Genomic DNA, 22712 nt, shown 5'->3' with positions numbered 1-22712 from the left:
TATATATAACACTAGCTTACCGCCCGCGGCTTCGCCCGCTTTCTCTAAAACGATTTGAGATTTAAACTATCCTATCTCTCAAGTTGGATTGAACTGCACATGGTGTGCGAATTTTATTATAATCGGTTAAGTGGTTTAGGAGTCCATTGAGGACAAACATTGTGACACGAGATTATAGATATTTTAAGATAAATTAAAATAAGATTTATATATATTAAGAAGATAAATTAAAATACTTAGAAAATCTTGATAGGAAATAACTGACGTTCACCTGTCTTCATATTTACATTTTTAAAGCAATATTACAATAGAAATCAATATTATTAAAATATTATTAAGAGAAATCTGATATAACATTATCATTCAAGTTTATTTGCCAACCGACATCGGCAGGAGTGTTTGAATATGAGGGCTCTACTAAGGCTCTACTATAGGAAAATTCCGTACGTTTACGACATTCGTCTTCTGTGAAAGTAAGTAATTTACTAAAAAGTCCTAAGTCATGGCACTATAAAAGGAAAATGCATGTCATACTAGTATAGTAAGTAATAGGCATATATATGTATATTAATGATTGATTCTTTACCTTTTATTAGACATATTTCGCCAAGTATAGATAATCTCTATGACCGAATCAAAGTACTGGAATACCACAATTACATAACTAGTAAAAAGTGTGTAAAAAGGTAGGTAGGTTACCAAAACAGCATTCAATATTCAAAAATAACTGCGGCTAAAAAACCGACTTCAAAAACAGAAAAGTAAAAGATAAAAAAGATTTTATATTATTAATTACTACATATTATATAACAAAATGTGCTATAATTACTAACTAGGTTTGATGTCGGTGCCAAGCCTCCTCCTTTTTTTAAGTCGGTTAAAAATAACTAACGCACGCATGACTAGATTTCAAAGTAAGAAGGCAAGATTAAACTACCTATCGTGAGTAAAAAAGAGACAACTGAAGTAAATTGTAATTCATCAGCCACATTTCAATATGCCACTACCAGAGCACTAATAACATAACCCCTTTTTAATACCATTTGGAGTACCAGGACTTCAGGATTCAAGGAGATATTTTTGCCAAGAGTTAAAATACTCTATTCTATGAAGTTCTTTAGCGTATGTCTTCCGTGTAGCGTCAATCGACCTTACACCGATTAACGTAAAACGCTTCTGCTTATCAAAGAGTAAATACAGTGTAAAATAGTGTGGTGTAAGGCACAAGCTGAAGCGATGAGCGAATGGAAACTCTCATAGTTTTGGAAATATTTTATTCAGGCGCAAACTTAACCAAGTGTTATAATATAATCGTCTGTTAGTGGTTAGTGATATTTAAAATGCGCTTCATAAAAATGTTTATTAGTCAGAAAACGCATACAAATCGAAAAAAAAGTTTTTTGGAATGAAAATAAAATGGTTTATTGTACAAGGGCAGAATGCAGTTTACACAGATTACTGTTATCGTGAAATAATTCGAAATAGAAGATAATATAGTTAAATTGATGGTATATAATATAGCTGTTACGCTCTACATACTTTCAAAACACTTTCTAATATGAAAGTTCAAAAATAAATTTCTTGAAAAGAAGTCTAGTTTCAAGATTCATTTTACGAACGGATTCAGCTTGTAATCAAAAGAGCTATCATTTTATTTTACTCTATATTCATTGATAATAAATACAATATAAAAACACGTAAAATTGAATAACTATCATATTATTACTGTAACTTTACTATAGTCAAAACGCTCCTTTACTTTTTGTGCGTGTCACCGGTACTGAGCGAAAAAAATATAGGCAAAGTAAATTCAGTTAGTAGATAAAGGTGTTGTATATTTTTAGGTCAAACAGACTTCTCTTATCTTTGATTAAAATGTCGCGTGTGTTGAGATGCGCTGCGTGAAGTTTTTTATGAAATAGTTATAAACTACAATAAAAGTGTTTTTGTGTTTTTAGCAATGAAGACGCCATGTTTGATGCCTGGATGTTCTAAAATTGTGAGTATATTTTACATTGTTGAGTTTATGAGTCAGAAAGTTTCGAGAATTTTAGTGTTGATATCAGGTTTTGATACGGTTGGCTGCTTGATATAATTTTGTGCAAGCCTTTGTAGAGTAAAATGAATTCATGTTACTTTATAATATATGAGTTTTGATTCATACTTAACTGCAACATATTATGTATGCCATGGATTTAGGAATAAAATAGGAATACAGGAAATCATTACCTCTTCAGTAAAAAAACATCTGCAATATCTTATTCAAACTTATATTCAACTAGCTTTCCGCCCGCGGCTTCGCCCGCTTTGTCTAAAACCTAGTAAATTATATACTATAACCTTGAATCACTCTATCTATTAAAAAAAACACATCAAAATCCGTTGCGTAGTTTTAAAGATTTAAGCATACAAAGGGACATAGGGACAGAGAAAGGGACTGTTTTATACTATGTAGTGATTTACATACATTTTATAATATTTAACGGTATTTTCGTATATAGATAGTGATTTAGAAATAACAATTATTATACATTTAAATGAATTATAGTTGAGTTAACAATAGAGATTGTTCTAATAGAGATCGTTATAAGAAGAAATATTTCACAATAATATTTAATATCTTACAAATTAAATTCAAGAGTTTTTATATGTGTCTGCATTAAATACAATTATTTTTTTGTTATCTGTGTTAAATGCAAAGAAAAGATAAGAGATAATCAGAAAAGTACAGCCGCACTTAATTACAAATTAAGTTACTTATAATTAGGCAATACTTATGACTCATGTTTTTTAAAATGTTTCACTAAGAGTTCTACTGTTGTTGTTTGGTAGCCGTTTGTCTGTTAGAACCTTAAAACATATTGTCAGAAACTCATATAATTTTTAGTAGCGGTCTGCTCCAGCTGCATCCATAGTTAATACAGAAGAGATACATATCCAACTAATACATAATATGCAACGGCTAAGTATTTTTTAATATTCCCATTCGTTCCTGAGAGAGGGTTCAAATAAACAATCAAACTCTTCAGCTATACATTGGCTTAGAATTTTTTAGGACAAAGAAATTTTTAGGATAAACTGAAAAAACTAAAAGATGAATGAAAAATGTAGCCTCGCTACCTTAGAACTTATCAAAATTATTGCTATAATATAGGAAATAACTTCTTCATTGTCTAAACCACGTCTAAACTATTATCTAGAAATTTTTTAAAGAAAGGCTCGTGCTCGATTTTTTTTAACCGACTTCAAAAAAAAGGAGGAGGTTATCAATTCGGCCGGTATATATATATATTTTTTTTTATGTATGTACACCGATTACTCCGAGGTTTCTGAACCGATTTACGTGATTCTTTTTTTGTTCGATGCGGGATGGTGTCGAATTGGTCCCATAAAAAATTTATTCGGATAGGCCCAGTAGTTTTTATTTTATGAGCATTTTTGTCTGTAGGTACTTGTAAATTTTGCAAGTGCAAGTTTGAAGTCGGTTGTTTTTAACGCAGTTATCACTTGTCTATTTGTTATCTTTTTAATATTTTTCCAATTGTGATATTTTCGTATGTATGGTAGATTATACTATAAAATATTATACACAAAAAGTCATGTTTCTACAAATTAATGTTATTCATACCACACGTCGTATTACTAAATTATTTTATTGTGCAAGTGACGTAATTTTGGCGTATCTAACTTTATCAAGCCGTTGATAACGCATGAGCGTTGCAATTGGCACAGTTAAAACAGTGGAGTAGTTCGGATAAAAAAAAATTATGAAATGTACTTGGAAAAATTATGAATGAAGAATAATTGGATAGTGTGAAAATGATATGATTTTATGTAGGTGTTCATTAAAATAATTTCAGGCACCATTCTCTCACAACACTAGTTGATAAGCTCACTCACAATGTATTTGCAAGATATATATCAATTTACCTAATGTTGTGATGAGACAAATAATGTTATATTTTATTTATTTATCATTATTAAAAATTATTTACATTTTTAAATAATATTTTGTTATATTCCAAGTAATTTTTAAAATGAAATAGTCTTTCTCGAGGAAATAATGATAATTAACTCATAGCCCGTAGTAGTATAGTAGGCTCACCGGCAAAATAATAAAAATATAGTTATGAATAAATAACGCTATTCGATTAGAAAAATTATAAAGACTAAGTTAGTATCTAATTGATATACACAGGTTGCCCAGTAACCTAGCTAGGGTAACATCGGCTTGTATACATTATTGTTTTAGTAGCCTTTTTATATTTCTATACTTTTACATGAAAAAAAATAAAAATAAAAATATCTAGTATTATATAACTATGCTTTATTATCGAATCATCGTAGTCGTATTACTATGAGGAACATAATTTGAGAGACAGACAAAATCTCTGCTTTTGTGTTAAAATGATAATCGCCCTACATTCTATCTGACAGACAGACAGAGTTACTAGTCTAAGTAACTCTGGCTGTCTGTCTTTTACTCAATCACGCCTAAACTACTGAACCAATTTTCATGAAATTTTGTATGGAGATATTTTGATACCCGAGAAAGGACATAGGCTATCTCGAGAAAATGACGCAATCCCGGAAATCCCACGAGAACGGGAACTATGCGGGTTTTTCTTTGACTGCGCGGGCGAAGCCGCGGGCGGAAATCTAATACCTAGTATATAAATCCTTGCTGACTAATCATTCAACTGCATGGATCGCATTGTTTAGACGTGTTCTATCAATTTTCGTGACTTTCAAGTTTTTTGTTTGACCAAAGGGTAATTAGTCATATATAGTACTAGCTGTGCCCCGCGGTTTTACCCGCAGTGCTCGGTTCCTCTTGGTTTTAGCGTGATAATAATATTATATAGCCTATAGCCTTCCTCGATAAATAGGCTATCTAACAGTAAAATAATATTTCAAATCGGACCTGTAGTTTCTAAGATTAGCGCGTTCAAACAAACAACCAAACTGTTCAGCTCTATGATATTAAAGTACATAATATAGATATAATTATCTGTGGCTACTATGAGTGGATGGGAATTTTTTATTGTTTCGAGTTTAGTGCTCTCTTAACGATCAAACTCGTCAAAAGCGATGACGAATACAATTTGGGGTCGTTGACATGATAATAACGTTATACACAAATTTCCATTTTCATTCACTTTTTAACTGGTGGTGCTCCAGTGACCATAACTTCCGTTAACATAATTTAATGATGTGTGTATATCGTCAAATATACATTTTGCTGGTGTGTGAAATGAAATTTATTTAATACAAGCTGCGCGCCACGGTTTCAGCCGCGTGGCTCCGCTCCTGTTGGTTTTTACGGAATGATACATTATAGCCTTCCCTTCCCCGATAAATGGGCTATCTAACACCGAAATAATTTTTCAAATCAGACCAGTAGTTCCTGAGATTAGCGCGTTCAATCAAACATACAAACAAACTCTTCAGATGTATAATATTAGTATAGATGTGAGTGTGCCTAATTTTGTATCTATACTCTCCCCGCGCAATCTATGTAAAATGGGGTACACTTTTTTTGATTCGCCTATTAAATATAGATAAAAAAGTAAGGGTTCTTTTATATTATTGCCATTTTATTTGTTGATTCTACGTGGATTGAATGAACTATGACATTTCATTGAACCAAGTTTTGCAGCAAATATTCGAGATAGAAATAGAGAAACGTTAACAGTTATTAATAGGTAACAAGCTTTTATTAGGCAACAAATATTGATAAATTTATTTAAACCAATAACATCATAAAATTTATTCCTTTGATTTTAAATTAAGTCCATAAAGCAAGTACAAACATTTATTTAGGTATATTAAAAAGAAAGGAATAAAACAAATTTCCCCTTTAATGGAAATCCAGTTTTTAATATACAATATTAACTAGATATAGTAATATGCCAGACAGTAGGAATTAGTTTCAAATAAAACATCATAATATTATCAAAACTATATTTTAATAAGAATCCATGGTAAATGTTTTAAAATAAACGAAACTTAAAATACGAATTTTTAATGTTTTTGTACTCACACTGTAAACACAAGTTTAATGTTCCCAAACCCCCATAAACAACATACCTACCTTAAAATTCCCAAACTCCACAAAATTTTATGGGCACTCTTCACAATGGGCAGCGTTGGCCCAACAAATGATCGGCGATGTTTGCTGCCATTACGGTGATTTTGAATAAACCTGCAATGACGGCCAACCATAGACAGTTAAGCTCTACCCTATCGTGATTGCCTCTACTTGCCCAACGCTGCCCATTGTGCAGAGGGCCCATTAAACGTAAAGAATAATGCGTGCCAAAACATTGTGAAACGATGACGTTGCACATTAAGATTCGGGAAAATAAAGTGAAGGTATAATGTAATTAAAATTCATGTCACATGCAGGTCACTTGGTTAGCGGGGAAAATGTTAGGTTGCCTTTTGAGCACGCTTTCATCAGTTTCGCCTGTATGTTTGTGTGTAATTGACTCATTGACACAAATCGCCTCGACTTGATTAAATTCAAACTTTGTACTCTTATCAAGGATTAATGACTATACAATAATTTCATGAGTTTAACTTATTAATTATAGTTTTTTTTTTGTTTGTTTAATGAACAGATGATGCGATGATAAAATTACGTGGTATTCATGGAATAATTATGTTAATTTTGACGTGATTTTGACTGTATTTAATTAACTTTAAATACAGTATACCTAAATAACAGATAATATTAAACAAAAATTAAATTAACCAACATTTAAATTGGCCATCATGAAAATATTTTGCAATACCTTATCAACTCAAAGAAATAAGACAGAAAAATAGCCATAAAAGCCTTATTTGCGAAACCTTTATTCTGATGGCTTTTCTTGATAACTCAATAAACAGTCCGACCTGACTTCACTTGACTTTAAAATTGTTTATCTTAGCAAGACACTGTGACTATCTACAATAATGGATCTTTCAATACAAATCGACTCTAAAAGATAGAGCCTCCAAGTGAATACAGATTTGATTCTTAGAAATATTATATTTTATTGGTGTACCTTATAATTAGGATATTGTCCATAAATTACAATTTAATTATCCATGATTGAATTATGTACTTTTTTTACTATTTGGCGTAACTTATAAACACTTGAACCAAAAAAAAATTGTGTGGTTTATCAGATGTTTACTCATAATTTTTTATTTATTTAATCTACTAGTATAATTATTAGAAGATTTAGAATCTTACTAACTTTTAAAAAATTACGTTTTATGATTCAAAATTTTTAAGATTATTGTCCAAGATATAGAAATACATTAGAATGTCTATGATAACCTAATCAAACATTAGGCAAACACAAAAATAATATCTAAATTAATTCATTATCACTGATAAGAATTAAACACGAAGTTTCATTCGTAATCTCTGATAGGACCAAGGGACCAGTCATTGTTTGATTCCATCTCGTTCTGATATGTGGATTTGGAAAGAGAGGGCATGATGTGGTGATAACGCTAAATTTTATAATGGTAGCACTCTCATTTGAACGTACGGGTTATGAAGAAGTGGGTCATATGAATTGGTCAGGAGTTTTGTGATAGTGAAATTTGAAATTGGAATACAAAAATGGTAATGTACTTTTTTATCTGTGCTTGTGTAAAATCGGAGCGAAATCCCAGTGAAAGAAAAATTAAAATTATAAGTTGGTTGAAATAGCAAATTTAAAATTTCGTACCTAATGTTAATTTATTTTTTACAGTTAGTAGAGCCAATAAATCATTGATATATTTGATTTATGTTTAATGAAAAATTTAGACGTAAAAAGTTTTGATTTACACAAATTGAATAAACATAAAAATGTATTTTAATGGAGTGATTATTTATCTCATTTATGACTAAATACGAAAAAGATAAGGTTCATAATATTATACATATTTTTTACCACATTTTTCGTTCCTATTATAGATAATAGAATAGATTATATTATATTAACCTTTCCAACCATATTATCACTACGTATATAATTATAATATGTATGCTTAGACATTTGAAACTACATAACGTATTTTGATGCAGTTTTTTAATAGATAGAGTGATTCAAGAGGATACTTTTAAATTAGATTTTAGACAAAGCGGTTGGGAAGCGAGTTTCTAATAAAAATGCTCCTTCATGATATTGGGCATGGTAACTGCAAAATCGTAATTCTGAATATTGAGGAGTAAAATTAGGCCAGGCACATGTCAGCTTGTAAAAGAACAAAACTTCCCCTCTCTTAGTTTTGTTGTTTTTAGTTGATACCGTAGAGTTTTTTTATTTCTTATACTTGATGAATATTTTTGGCTGATAGATTTATATTCATTTGTGCTAATAAAGTTCTTGATTTAACAGTTTAAATGTAATGTATTGTAAAAACTAGCTTATCGCCCGCTTTGTATAAAACCTAATAAATTATATACTAAAACCTTCCTCTTGAATCACTCTATCTATTAAAAAAAACCGTATCAAAATCCGTTGCGTAGTTTGAAAGATTTAAGCATACAAAGGGACATAGGGACAGAGAAAGCGACTTTGTTTGATACTATGTAGTGAGAATGATAGTTGAAATAGTAAAATAGTAGTATTAATACAAAAAAAAGCGAAAAAACATATAATTAAAAGAAAATAAACAACTCGCATTAGTTCATTTTGATAATTCTATCTCTTATCATAATTTATAAAATAAATTGATATTTAATTCACATAAAAATTGTGTGAAATTTGTGCACTAGTCACAGATTAAAATTTTATCTCTGCGTGTGCGCATACTATCCCGCTATAAATATAAAAACTCATAATTTATGATTCTTTTAATTTTACTATGAACACCTCAACTTTATTAGCTTTTTCTATATTCATAAGAAGTGTATAAAAGTCACATTTATTCCTCCTTTAAAATTATTTTTCAAGCAGAATGTTTTTTTCTTATTTTATTCCAAACTGGAAAGTCAAAGAAAATCGCTAAATCGTTGACATTATTTTACACCCTAAATGCAAAACTGATAAGCGTAGGTGTTGTAAGAATAAAAACCAATATTGCGTGGGAGAAACATCTATTATGGTTCAAGTCAATCTTAACTTTTTAACCAAATATACTTCGGCAATCTATTAAAAGATGACTTTCATATTGATGACATTCTATATCGGTTCAAAAAGATTAGTTCCAAAATACACGAATTGACAAGGAGTTTTATTTTTGTTAACATTATTGCTCCAATAGGTCAATCATTCAATGCCTATAGCTGGAAAACTATAAATAAATTATTTTGTTTTTAATTTGTAGTAGATAATATTGTAGAGAAAATAGTAGGTCTAAAGTTAAGTGTTCTCTATGAAGTGATTTTTCTCAGACACATTTAAGACCTTCAGGTATGAAACTTTCAACACTTGTGTTGATTGAATTAGAATGCTAAAAATCTATAACAAAATCAAATTAAATGATTGCTACCGGCATACCTCAGTTAACCTAGAGCTATTATGGCAGTGTATTTATAGGTTTCCTAACTGAATCGACCCTTGTAGGTTACTTCATAAGATTGCTTTCCTGGTCGTAAAGGAAACTGCATTTTCCTGCACTCAATCAATTAGATATTTGACGTTATCAAGAAGTAGGATTTTCAATCAGTTTTAAGAGATAATAAGCATAACTGTTAACCATTTTGTTAACATCAAATCATTAGTAAAATGTTAACTTTAAAAGTAGATTTTTAACTTCTTTTATATTTACATAAAGAAGAAGAAGGCATAGCATGCAATAGCTTTACCGCGGCAGTCCCCGAGTGCCACACGTCGTTTTTTTTCTTTCATATACTCTAATTTACCTTATGTAATATGCATAATCTTCACTTACATCACTAAAACTATTTTGCCATTCAATTCTCATCTATTGGCTATAAAATCAGCAACAACGTTCATTTTCATTTACATTGCAATATAATGCACCTAAAATTTCAAAATGAAGAGAATAAGTTTGCAACAAAGACCAAATAACAGTCTGGGAGGATAAAGGCAAACGCAGGTGCCTTTATTATTCCCTTTCATAGCGTCAGGAATGAGCAGTCTTGGTAGCAATTGCTGTGATATTGCTTCCTATTGCATTTGGTCTTACTATAGTAATGTTCATTCGATTCTCACTGTAATGACTCTGTATGTGTATGATGTTAATTATTAAATCAAAGGAATGTGGGAATTAAAATCCAGTAATGAGTTATAAAAGTAAAAAGATAGATTTTCTTGACGACTCTTCTTTGTAGAGTCGATATATTTTTGAGTTGTTATCAATTAAATTGATAAACACTTATAAATGAAAAACATAATTTTTTGCCGATTATTCTTGTAAAATCGATATTTTGATTTGGTCGTTGTTCATATATTTCACTAGACATAAACACAAATCATTCTACAATCAATACTTATTGAGCATTGTTTTGAGTCAATAACATTGAAACTATTGAACCAAAGACGTTCATTATAAAAGCATCAGAGTTGACACGAAATTCGATCATCTAACATCAAATCAGTAACCGGTGATGTTGAAATTCGATGACTTTGATATAAACGTAAAAAACCGACGGCTTGTATAAAGTTGTGAATACACTGAGCGTTTTATATAAAAATTCGATTATAATATTATTCAGTACTCAAAAGCTTAATTTTTCTCATTTCCTTCATCTCTTAGAAGATAATTGCCACATCAATTCCAAAGTTATGTGCTAGAAACACATTTTAGTTCCTTTCTTCTAAAGCATGTATTTTATTTAAAAGAAAAGATGGAAATTTATAAAAATAGTTAACGTCAAATATGAAAAAAGAAAAGACATATAACATTTTACTAATTGGCTTAGGTACCGTAGTTATCCTATTCTTTAAATACAAACAATATTGCAATTATTGTAAATATCAATATCGTAACTAACGTGCTTTGCGGTTTAATAGATCGTGAAAGTTGATTCATAACAACAAAAAATGTTTAAGCAGCGTATTCATTTTACATCGACTTCTTCCTTGGCTTTTGATATCCTGAACTCAACATATTATGCTGAATCTGCAAAGCAGAAGCAACGCAAATTTTAGTGGACTTCTCTTTGACACTGTCCATCTAAAATGAAGTTAACCAGCGACCAGTGTACCCTCATCCTTATCGAACACGTTTCGAGCACGTTGCATTCGGCGCATCTGCAAAGCAGAAACAGAACTGATGTTATTCACTCGCCTCCTCTTTCACATTGTCTTACCATAATAAAGTTAACCTGCGCCCTACATTTAAAGCACACTACATTAAATACATTCATAGCACACTGCATATGCTACATCTGCAAAACAGAAACAGAGCTGATATTCAGCGGTCTCCGCTTTCGCATTGGGGCCATATTGAACTGGTTGGCAAATGAATATTATACCATAATTATCCATGGCTGGTTATTGCGATCATAATATGAATTTGCCAATCAGTTTCATTCACGTCGTAATCGATCTAGAAATTAGGCCCCTGTCCGACTAAAATAAAGTTAACCACAGTGCCCGGTGTATCTACGCCCTTATCAAATACGTGATGTCTAGATATGAGTGGCTATTTGAAGTATTCCCACGTCCCAGGCCATATTAATTAAGGATGAGGCGTAACGTAGATTGGTCTAATCTACTTTATTAACGAAATGAACCTTGTTTTGAATTGCCCTATTGTGTTTTTGCGGTACATTGCAAAATTGCGTATTTTAATTTTAATGACCTAAAATTGACAGTAGTGCTAATTGTTAGAATGTATTTTAGCAATATACATAATTGTACACGTACGATATCAAATTCAATTTATCTTTCTACGGTACTAATACAAACACAAACAACTAAATAATTTAAAATATTTCATAATTCAAGACATTATGTACCTATGTTTCTAATATTATCTACTATATGATCACAAAATAAACATAAAGCTTATATTATCTTCGTAGTTAAACCCAAATAGTATTTCATTCTTTTATTTCAGTTTTACGAGACAACACACACTATCTTCTTAACATATAATATATGGTATATATTATTATGATTATGATGATATATATATATATATTATGATTCGCACGTTTCATTTTAGTTAGAAATATAAACAGAAAGTAGAAACATAATTTTACTTTCTTTCAGGGCACGGCCTTTCGCATTCATAAATCCACTTCAATGTACAAACTACAATTAAGGGCGTTGTCTCTTTCCCTCGACTGGTGTAGAAAGAGATGGAAGAAACAATTTATGAATGTGTGTCGTAGAAGGGTTGTTTACTAACGTGGGCGAAATAAGGCTGTAATAAATATGGCGATAGTGTAAGAATAGCGGTTTAAAAATAATACATTTTTAGGAACAAGTCTTATCTTAAGTATGTAAAAAAGAAAGACTATAGTTATATCCAAAACAAAAACGACCAACTTTTGCATATTAAAAACGGAAAAACACAACCCGTTTGATGGATAAAAAAAATAGTTGCAATATTAAAAAATACTTAAAGTTCTAGAAAATGTTTTTATTTCGCTTGCAAAATTAGGATCAACTCATTGTCTGAAATATAATAGTTACCTATATTAATGAGTGGTTAACAGTAAATGGACCACAGTCCACACAATTATTCTAATGATGTTTATATCAATTACAATTTCATATTATTATGTGCATTACGCAGAAAATTCGCATTATAAAGTTTCTGATTAAACAGAAAGCCATATTCTTTTAATAATAATTTCATCGAATAGTAATAAAGTATTATGGTCAATTATTTGAGTTTGGTAATATTATTTATTTTTCTGAATAAATATTTTATCCCTCTACTTAATATAAGCTCGAATTCAAAGAATCTATGTATTAATTTTATACAAAAATGACTGATAGGAACCAAATTAGTCATAGAGATAACAATTATTATTATTAGACTACATTTAGGCTCCTTTTTATCCGAGTACCTACCACGCTATATTTATAGCGACCCAATTTTATTCTTCCCATAATAATTTCTTTTAAATGTTTTCTTCTAAACTTCTATAAATCGCATTTAAAAAATCGCTATCGCTTACATACAGACCACAGCCTTAGGGATTCGGTGAAGAGTTAAGTGCTTTTTAGAATTTTAGCGCTTTCATTGTATATTATTACAGAATAAAGTGTTGTAAAACTATTTTTCGAATATTTATACCACATACAGTTAACATAAACACCGAAAAATAAACCAAGCTTTAGAATTTAACGTTAGTAATACAATGTATTTAAAAAACCGGCCAAGTTGGATTCGGACTCGCGCAAGAAGGGTTCCGTACTATACAAGTAAATATTCTATGAAAATTTGGGTAATAATAACCCCGAAAATATTAAGCATGTACAAATGAAACGTTTTAATATCATCGATGACGAAATATTTTATCTATAGTCATATCGATTTCTTATCAACATACCAAAATAACATTATCACATTAATTTAAAAGTATCAAAAAGGTTGCAGTAATATAAACTCTGCTTTTAATGCAATTATTTTACGTGATATAATTACTAAAGTTACTACTACGTGTGTAGGATAAAATTATAATATGATCTACCTATAAGTATTCTGTATTTATCAGAGAAATTGGTTGCCTAAAAAAGGTTTTTGATACACGTGTGAACGCCCTCGATTTTATTTTTATGTACATAATATTGTTACTCAAAAATTCGAAATACTTAATGAATAACTATTAACCGAAATAACGTATAAGGAAAAACACTAATTTGACAAAACAATTACTTAATCACATCCGCTTCCCATAATTTACAATAAAAAAGTACAAACACACTGAATGATAAGATATGAATCACAGTTAATGCGGGCTTGGTGCTCTGACTAAGTTTTAAAATGTATTTTTTCTATTTCCAGAGTAAACTTTTCCGGTTGAAGTCGAGTGACTTTGAGAATGAAGCGCTGGAGGTCCACAATGAATATCGACGCGAGCACGGCGTATCACCTTTAGTTCTTAACAAGGACATCTGCAAAGTCAGCCAGAAATGGGCAGAAGAACTAGCCAAGAGAGACACTATGTCCTACAGCCTGAACCCTGACTTCGGAGAAAGCGTCTATTGCGGCTGGTCCACAGATCCCAACGTTAAAATTAAAGCCCGCGATTGTGTAGAACGATGGTACAACGAGATCAACGATTATTCCTTTGGCAAAGAGCCTGAAGTACTCAACTGTGGTCACTTTACACAAATCGTCTGGAAGAGCACGAAGGAGCTCGGAATTGGAAGTGCTAAGAGTAAATCAGGCAAATTGTACGTCGTTGCAAATTATTATCCACCGGGCAATTTTGGTGGACAGTTTGTTAAGAACGTTCTACCTCCGGGCGCTCTTCAATTTAAAAGCACTTCCAGTCTCAGTACGTCTAGTTCTCCAAGAGAATCTAATAACAATTTAGCACCACCTTCACCACAAAGATGCAGTAAAAACTTGAGTGATTACGCATCGGAATTAGTCACTAAATTCAAATCAACATCCATCTCAACAGAAAAATTCGAAGATGAATTTCTCAAAGCTCACAACGAGTACAGAAGTAAACACAGAGCTCCTCCGCTCGAGCTGAATAAGAAACTCTGTAAATACGCAGAGGAATGGGCGAAAACCATCTCAAAGAACGGAAGAGTAGAACATAGGGATCAAAATGAGTATGGAGAAAACATTTTTTACGCTTGGTCGTCCGATCCCAACTTCACTTTAACCGGTAGGGATCCAGTTGACAAATGGTATAGTGAAATAAAGAACCACGAGTTTGGCAAGGAGCCAGATAATTTGGGCTCAGGCCATTTTTCACAGGTAGTATGGGAAGATACTATGGAAGTGGGTGTAGGCGTTGCTAAAACAAAAGAGGGCCAGGTGTACGTTGTGGCCTACTACGACCCCCCTGGGAATGTTCTTGGCAGCTTTGCAGAAAAAGTACGACCGCCTGCTTATTTTTAGCTTAGACTAGATCCTACCAAAGGTGAACATTCCAAAGAATTGTATCTTTTATTTAAATGTAATATTTATAATGTACTATTTTACATGAGATTGTATTAGTGTGTAATTTTATGTGTAGTTATAATATTAAGGAACATTGAAATGATTTTTGAAAGTTTTTAAATGGTAAGGTATTTTTATAAACACATGCATTAAACTAGCAAGCTATAATATAGTTATTCCAATAGTACATACTTTAAATGTTAAAATATGTAATGACGTTTCAAAAGTGCTTCTCAAAGAAGTCTAATTGAATAAATAAATGTTTGAGTTTGTTTAAGTGCATTTATTTTTATGTATTATTATATCAATTAAAATCATCAAATAAATTGAAATTATATAATTTGTACGCAATTTTATAAGAATCAAAATAAATCATTATTATTACCTAGTAGTGGTCTCATAGGGTCTCATGGTCAATATCAAATAAACCTTTAAATTATTTATTCGTGTATATTTAAAAGAAAAGACAAGAAACGTTCCATAAAATATATTTTATACGTGTGTATAACTTTTTTTTTTTAATTTTAGACAAGTTGACGTTAAACTCGTGTTCGAAATACCGACTTTCGAACTATCCCATTTCACGGTATGCGTTTTAAATTTAAATGCAGCACCGTGATTTTAAAATTTATCAGACATGTGATGTAGTAAAATATAACTTATGTACTTCAATATAGAGGCTTTAATTGTATATTCAGTTGATTGTAAGGTCACCAAACTTGTGGTTATGATTGCTCCATGTAAGTTACCTTTAGATTGTATAATTTCAGAGTATTGTGTACAAAGCAAAGTAAACGTTAAGGTTTAGAGTTAAGACATATTATAGATTGAAGTGTTTGTAATATCGAAGATATATTTGGAATTGTGTATTTAATAGATGAGGAAAGTTATTGCAATCAATGTCCTGGAGTTATGAAAGCAGTTTAATGTTATTGAAAACCGATAAATTGTAAACTAATAAAATGGATTGGGGTGTTATTTGTTATTTATTGATTACAGTAAGTTATTTTTCACTATTATACTGTTTTCATTATTTTACTGTTCATTTTATTTGGTATAGCGCCTTTGTATTTTGTTTCTATCCATACGTAGGTACACATAGATAGGTAATAAATATATTCAAAAATTCAAAAAAAAAAATTATTCAAAAAAGCCGTAAGACTTTTTAAAAATTTGCTAGAAGCTACCATCAACATTGACAAGTCATCAGTAAAATTGATAAAACGAAGCTAATATCACAAAAACTACGTAATTCTTAAAGACAAGATAAAGAAAAGCATTTCTCATCTGAGATGTTGCTCCATTGAAACTACATTAAGCGCTAAAAAACAATACGGAATCTTTGAATGAGATAAAAACTTCGTTGCAGTATTGAGTACCTATCCTACTGAATATTATTGACTAGTTACCTATTTTTCCTGAATTCTCTTGAAATTAAAAGTGTTTAAAGTTTAGTTTTTGTTTTACATTTGCTCTCAGTAATGTAAATTATGGTTTTCTGTATAATAATAATAATACAATTTTGAATTAATTAATTTAATAGCAAATAGCCTAGGTAATTAAATATTTTTGGACATTTACCCCTTCGTTATAATATACTCGTGTCTGAATACAATATTTCAGATAAGAATATAATATTTATAACTAGCGGTCCGCCCAGGCTTCGCCCGTGGTACATGTTTACGTTTTCTCTACTGATCCATCCTCGTACTTCAAGAAATATAATAAAAAAAGAATTATCGAAATTGGTTCAGCCGTTCTCGAGTTATGCGCTTACCAACACATCATGCTATTCATTTTTATATTTATAATATACGTTTGATTAAGTATTCCGCAAATCATTTTAATAGTAATTAATTAATTGACATCACAACATTATAATAATGATATTTTAATTAATTTCAATCTGTTGATATTGCTCGCTCTCTATATTATGAATTAAATTATTAACAACTAGCTGTGCCGCGCGGTTTCAACTGCGGATGAACCCGCGTGCAATATCAAATATTCCTATAGCTCATGTGTTATTTTGATAAAAAAAAGTGAAGTCCCGTGTCCCCGTAGTGGGGTAAGGGGCAGATGCATGATGCATACATCTGTTTTACTGATCAATTTTCTTTAGGGACAAGTAGGTGATCAGCCTTCTGTGTCCTGCCAGACCGAGACATTTTTTTTCCTCCACCGAGAATCAAACCCAGGACCCCTCGGTTCTCCGCTCGCGCGTCAACCACTGTACCAAGGAGGCGGTCGGTTATTTTCATATTACAATCCATATTCCTGTAAAGTTTCATACAAATCCGTGGCGTAGTTTTTACGTAATAGAGTAACAAACATAAATCCATACTTACAAATCTGTTTTATATTACAAACGAGATAGAATTTCTATGTAATTAAATATGCTAAATTATAAATGAAGACGCAACTTTTCAAAACAGTTAATTGAAAAGGTAATTTTTACTTTTCATTCAAAATACAAATTCGTAATTTATGAAGTAAAGTCAAATGTTTCCTGCGTATTAAATATTACAGAAGCGGTTTCATTCTGAAAGATTATAGTAGAAATTCTAATTGGTGTTTAATAATTTTGTGCTTTCTTTGAATCAACTTCACTTTGCATTTTATGTTTCCTAAATTAGAATGTATTCTAAGAGAAAGACGAATGAATGAAAATATTATCTACACTAATATTATAAATAGGAAAACTTTGTTTGTTTGTTTGATTGTAATGAATAGGCTCTTAAACTACTGGACCGATTTTAAAAATTCTTTCACCATTCGAAAGCTACATTATCCACGAGTAACATAGGCTAGGTTTTATCCCGGAAATCCCACGGGAACGGGAATTATGCGGGTTTTTCTTTGAAAATGCGGGCGAAACCGCAGGCGGAAAGCTGGACCTTAATAAAACATAATAATATTTTTTTTTCATAACTTAACATGGTATGAAAAATACTTTATTTCGGCTCAATATTTTCATATCACAATAGGGTTTTATTTACTCAAAGTAATTTATGTAGTACTTACGATATACAATTATTGTACCTCATCGTAAAAGGTCCATATATCACTAGTGAAAGTCCCCTATAATAAAAGGACTATATAGCTTAACTCGTTAATTCGGACATTCCAAAGACCAGTCTGTTGAGTAATTCCACACAGAAACATTCCAAAACACAATGTATATTATCTGATAAGACTGTCACTCTACGCACGCTACTACGTGCTACGCACATGTTGACCCGGGATCAAAACAAAAGTAAAAAAAAATCTAAATGCTCTATATCTAAATCTCTATATTATATTCTCGTGTTACAATGTTAGTTACCATTCTACGGAACTGCTGGACCGATTCTCATGAAATTTTGTATGCCTATTGGCTAAATCATATCTGGCTTACATCTATTTTTCAGCGACGTAGACTTCTGGTATAAATAAATTAATTTAAATATTTATTTTAGAATATGGTTGTGTTATATGGGAGAAATGTCAAATCAGTGGATATTCGTAATCTCTTGGATTTTGTAAAGGTAAGTTCAATTATTTTTTATGACTGTATATCAAGTTACATTTTCACGCCGGAATAACTGAACAGATTTACAAGGATTTAATCAATTGATAGACGTAACGTCGTTTCGTCGTGGCTTGTCGCAAAACAATATAGGATATATTTGCTCTGGAGTATTTGCCTCTAAAAGCTAATAATAAATAATTAACGAAGATAAAAATAATCACACTATTATATTATTATTTTCGAAATGAATTGGCATGACTTTTTCGGTTGAATACATGATTCTAAAGCTGAAGAGTTTGTTTGTTTGTTTGTATAGTCAGGAACTACGGGTCCGATTTGATAAGTAATTTCAATGTTATATAGCTGGCTCGAGGCAATATTTATCGAGGAAGGCTATAGGCTATATTATAGGCTATAATATCACGTTAAGACCAATAAGAGAGGAGCAATGCGGCTAAAACCGGTGGGCACAGCTAGTCTATTCTGAGTAAAGATCACGTTAAGTATTTATATATGAGTATGTTTGTGCAATCTAATTCACCTGACTGAAACATGTTTAGGTAAGCGATATTAGTCTTGTTTAAGCCCGAAGGCACTTTCCTGAATTTCAAAGTGATTCAAGTTTAACTCGACATATTTTGTCGAATAGTTTCCAAGTTTTCACTAAGCAAATGTAAATGGTTTAAACATACCTTTGATACGTTACGTATGGAACCAAGTCGAAAGAAAATTGCTTTCATTTGAGTATCCTTTACTATGAGATATACATTTTCAGGGAATGAAAATTTATTTCCGTTGGTAGGAAATATAAATTTGCGTCATAAATTGATTTTTTTTATTAATTTGTAGGTGCACATGTTGTGTCTGTCGGTCTGCGAATTGTCTGTAAACTAATTCTGTACCTACCTACCCCTGAAGAACTAATAAACCAGTGCAGATAGCTTTTGAAAAAAAAATGAAACCGACCTGCCAACCTAGTCGTTTCTTTTTTCTTCGTCTCCTCTAGAAATTGATCCCAGGCCCCTTCGGTTCTACGTCCACGCGTTCACCGCGTAGTTTTAAAGATTTAAGCATACAAAGGGACATAAGGACGGAGAAAGCGACTTAGTTTTATACTATGTAGTGATTTGACGTTTAATTTGTTTCCCGGATCCGGCACAGCCCGTCCCCGGCACGGTGTAGCGTGAATCATGCGTTTCTAGAGCATGCTAAACTACAATCCGTACCATACCAACCATATCGGATCAACTGTTCCCACCGATAATTGATAAGCCATGTTCACACTAACTTGGCCAAACTTTCCGTAACTATCAAGTTAGAGGACTGAGTCATGAAGCGAATATTCGTGTACATTGAGCAAATCCTTTTGTCTCGCGAGTTTCTGATAGTGTACAGTTGCGGACATATAAATGGGCTTTGGTAATTGGTGAATAGGTGTTATAGTTAGTTTAGTAGAGGGTTTTACTAGCACGTGGTGTTTCAGTTTGGTCTTTTCTATATTCCATTTATGGCTTTCCTAGTGGCAATCAGGATTGTTAGATGTCACATATTATTATTAATGTTATGTTAAAAATAGCTAAATAAGATCCATATGGGGTAATTTGATTATGAAATTATCAGAGCTTTTAACAAAAAAAATAAACAAATGATAACTCTACATAAATCGTTTCGCAATATTTATAACATTTACCTATACATACCTACATAATATATTATATATATCAAGTTATGTAGATTTATGTACCTAGACATAAATTGATATATTAATCACTTTTTTAGTGATAATTAATTTATCATTTTTATTATTTGTTACTTGTTATATCCTCTGAGGTGTACATTATAATAAACTTGTATTTATAAAGGCCGAAGTTCCGAATGGCGACTGACGCTTCCTTTGTTTCATTATCTTCTCTGACTCAAGGATTCATAAGTTATCTCAACGTTCCGATAACTTCAAACTTATTAAGCAAACTAAAATTGACCAATTATATTAATTTGGGAAATTAAAATAATTAGCTAAGATTTTAAATTCTTACTTACTTTACATTTATATTGTTCCTACCATACAAGTAAAGCAGCGCTCCGAACCTATTAAATCGAAGATTCCAGAATTTCTTTCAATCTCTATTTTAAAATCCATCAAATAATTAATGTATTTTACTTACGCACATTACACATACACATACATTATTATTTTCACCAAAACAATAATAATCATTCAATGAAACATTTCATTCGAAAACTTAATATACTTTCAGAGAAGATCGATATTTTCTGATGACGAAATACTGGGAGTTCCAAGATACCCTGAACATTTACCCAGGGCTGAAAAAATCCTACCAGGCCACACGTTGCTCAAGCCAGCGTTTGGCATGCTCAAGTCTGCTGTCAAATTCCCTCATAGAGATATCAGTCAAAGCGTGTACGGGAATATAGAAAATATTGGAATATCGTAAGCATAAAATAAACAATAATCAAATCCTAGAGTATGAAAGTTTGGATGTATGATTTAAGGTATTTTTAATTTAATACTACCTATTCGATTTCCGGTCTGCAGCTACTATCTCATTTGAGTCAATACATTAATTGTTTAAAAGTTGCACACCTATTTTATAATTTTTAACTACATATTACTTTTTCAGTTACGGGAAAAATAATGAACGAGTGAGATACACAGACTTTAGAAAAAACAACAACCTTGCGGTATGTAGGTACCTCACTCCAAAACAATAATTTCTATCTTTTCGATTTGTTGAATCTTCGTAAGACCTAGTCATGTGCCATGCCTAAACTTATTGGCAGAAAAATAACATCCTGATATAAACCAAGGGCAGAATTTTCACACAATGATCTATACATAGGTATAATAAATCTGTAGAAGGGTCAATTCTGTACATTGAAAATATTGAAAAAATAAATAGCAGGGGGTGTTACTGGATCGATACCAAGCCCAAATATGTGATAAAAAAAATTTTTGTCTGTCTGTCTGTATGTTCAGGCGATCGTATGTTCGATTTCCTGGTGGTGTATGATAATCCTGGGCGTAAAATAGGATACTTTTTATCCCGGAAAAATACGTAGAAAAAAAAATTAATCTTAATTTTTCTTAATTTTTACGCGCGGACGGAGTCGCGGGCGGAAGCTAGTATAAAAATAATAATGTAAACTTTCAAAAGACATTTTTGAGATGATTGTTCAATACGATATTTTACAAATTAGTTAACCAAGTATTGAAATATCATCCCTAAATAAATCGTATACAACATTATTATTAAGACCAGTCTTTCAGTCGATCAAAAGACCTTCAATAAGCGGTCAGTGGTCGCGTCCCAGATTCCTTATTATGTAATATTGGATACATCTCAAGTATTGGAGATTGCGATTTATCGAGCTTTATATCTATACCTACTTATAAAATTGAGGTGTTTGCCAGTGTTTTTAAAATAATCATGGTTTCTGGTTCTTATTGTTAATTATTTTAATATAATATTTATAAAGGAAAAACACTCTTGCATATTTTTTTGCTTATCTTAAGTAGTTCATTGATATATGTATTTAATAATGCTAAGATGGGTAATAAAAAATAATCATTTCATTGGAGACATCAATAGGTTTGGAAACATCAGGAAACGTGAGCTTTTGTTGAGACTAGTAAATACACCTACACAAATATAACATCATTTATTACAATAATTATATAAATAAGTAAAATCATTATAATTCATTAATTATTTGCTTTCAATTGCACGGTTGTAACTGATAAAATAATTGTGAAATAATTAACATTCGTATTCCATTAGGCAACGATAATTGGAGCTATTGAAAACATACAAATAAAGAACAACGCGTGAGTAAATTTTCCTTCATTAAATATTTATTTACTAGCTTTTCGCCCGCGTCTTCGCCCGCGTTTTCAAAGGAAAACCCGCATAGTTCCCGTTCCCGTGGGATTTCCGCGATAAAACCTATCCTATGTGTTAATCCAAGTTACCCTCTATATGTGTGCTAAATTTCATTATAGTCGGTTCAGTAGTTTATCCGTGAAAACCATACATACGTACATACAAACCTTTCCTCTTTATAATATTAGTATAGATAATTGAATATATTTGGAAAATTATTTATTTTTTGCAGCAAGACTCCTGTAGTAAGTAACAAGTTAATT

At 31.3% G+C, this 22712-nt stretch overlaps 2 protein-coding genes across 4 annotated transcripts; both read left to right on the top strand.

The window, feature by feature from the left end:
- Positions 1 to 1747: 1747 nt before the first annotated feature.
- On the top strand, positions 1748 to 15192 carry LOC123705574 (protein PRY1-like). Of its 3 annotated transcripts, none has more exons than XM_045654425.1 (3): positions 1748 to 1827; positions 1959 to 1999; positions 13921 to 15192. In XM_045654425.1, exons 2-3 carry the CDS (start codon positions 1961 to 1963, stop codon positions 14992 to 14994), a joined length of 1113 nt encoding a protein of 370 aa, XP_045510381.1. In that variant the 5' UTR covers positions 1748 to 1827; positions 1959 to 1960; the 3' UTR covers positions 14995 to 15192. The 3 variants fall into 3 exon arrangements, with proteins under 3 accessions (XP_045510381.1, XP_045510386.1, XP_045510393.1); XM_045654430.1 differs by having other exon boundaries at positions 1766 to 1813; XM_045654437.1 differs by lacking the exons at positions 1748 to 1827; positions 1959 to 1999 and adding an exon at positions 7537 to 7624 and having other exon boundaries at positions 13921 to 15191.
- Positions 15193 to 18497: 3305 nt separating this feature from the next.
- LOC123700487 lies at positions 18498 to 22398 on the top strand. The gene is made up of 4 exons (XM_045647721.1): positions 18498 to 18563; positions 20806 to 20999; positions 21190 to 21250; positions 22348 to 22398. The coding sequence occupies exons 1-4, from the start codon at positions 18498 to 18500 to the stop codon at positions 22396 to 22398; spliced, it is 372 nt and encodes a 123-aa protein (XP_045503677.1).
- Positions 22399 to 22712: the final 314 nt, after the last annotated feature.

The sequence above is a fragment of the Colias croceus genome, chromosome 2 (assembly GCF_905220415.1).
Source record: "Colias croceus chromosome 2, ilColCroc2.1".
Taxonomy (NCBI): Eukaryota; Metazoa; Arthropoda; class Insecta; order Lepidoptera; family Pieridae; genus Colias; species Colias croceus.
This window is presented reverse-complemented; position numbering and strand designations above follow the sequence as displayed.

Coding starts and splice junctions, on each gene's coding strand:
- LOC123705574 (XM_045654425.1), top strand. CDS start 1,961: ATGAAGACGCCATGTTTGATGCCTGGATGTTCTAAAATT. Junction 2,000..13,920: donor TGCCTGGATGTTCTAAAATT/GTGAGTATATTT, acceptor TTCTATTTCCAG/AGTAAACTTTTCCGGTTGAA.
- LOC123700487 (XM_045647721.1), top strand. CDS start 18,498: ATGGTTGTGTTATATGGGAGAAATGTCAAATCAGTGGATATTCGTAAT. Junction 18,564..20,805: donor ATCTCTTGGATTTTGTAAAG/GTAAGTTCAATT, acceptor ATATACTTTCAG/AGAAGATCGATATTTTCTGA. Junction 21,000..21,189: donor ATAGAAAATATTGGAATATC/GTAAGCATAAAA, acceptor TTACTTTTTCAG/TTACGGGAAAAATAATGAAC.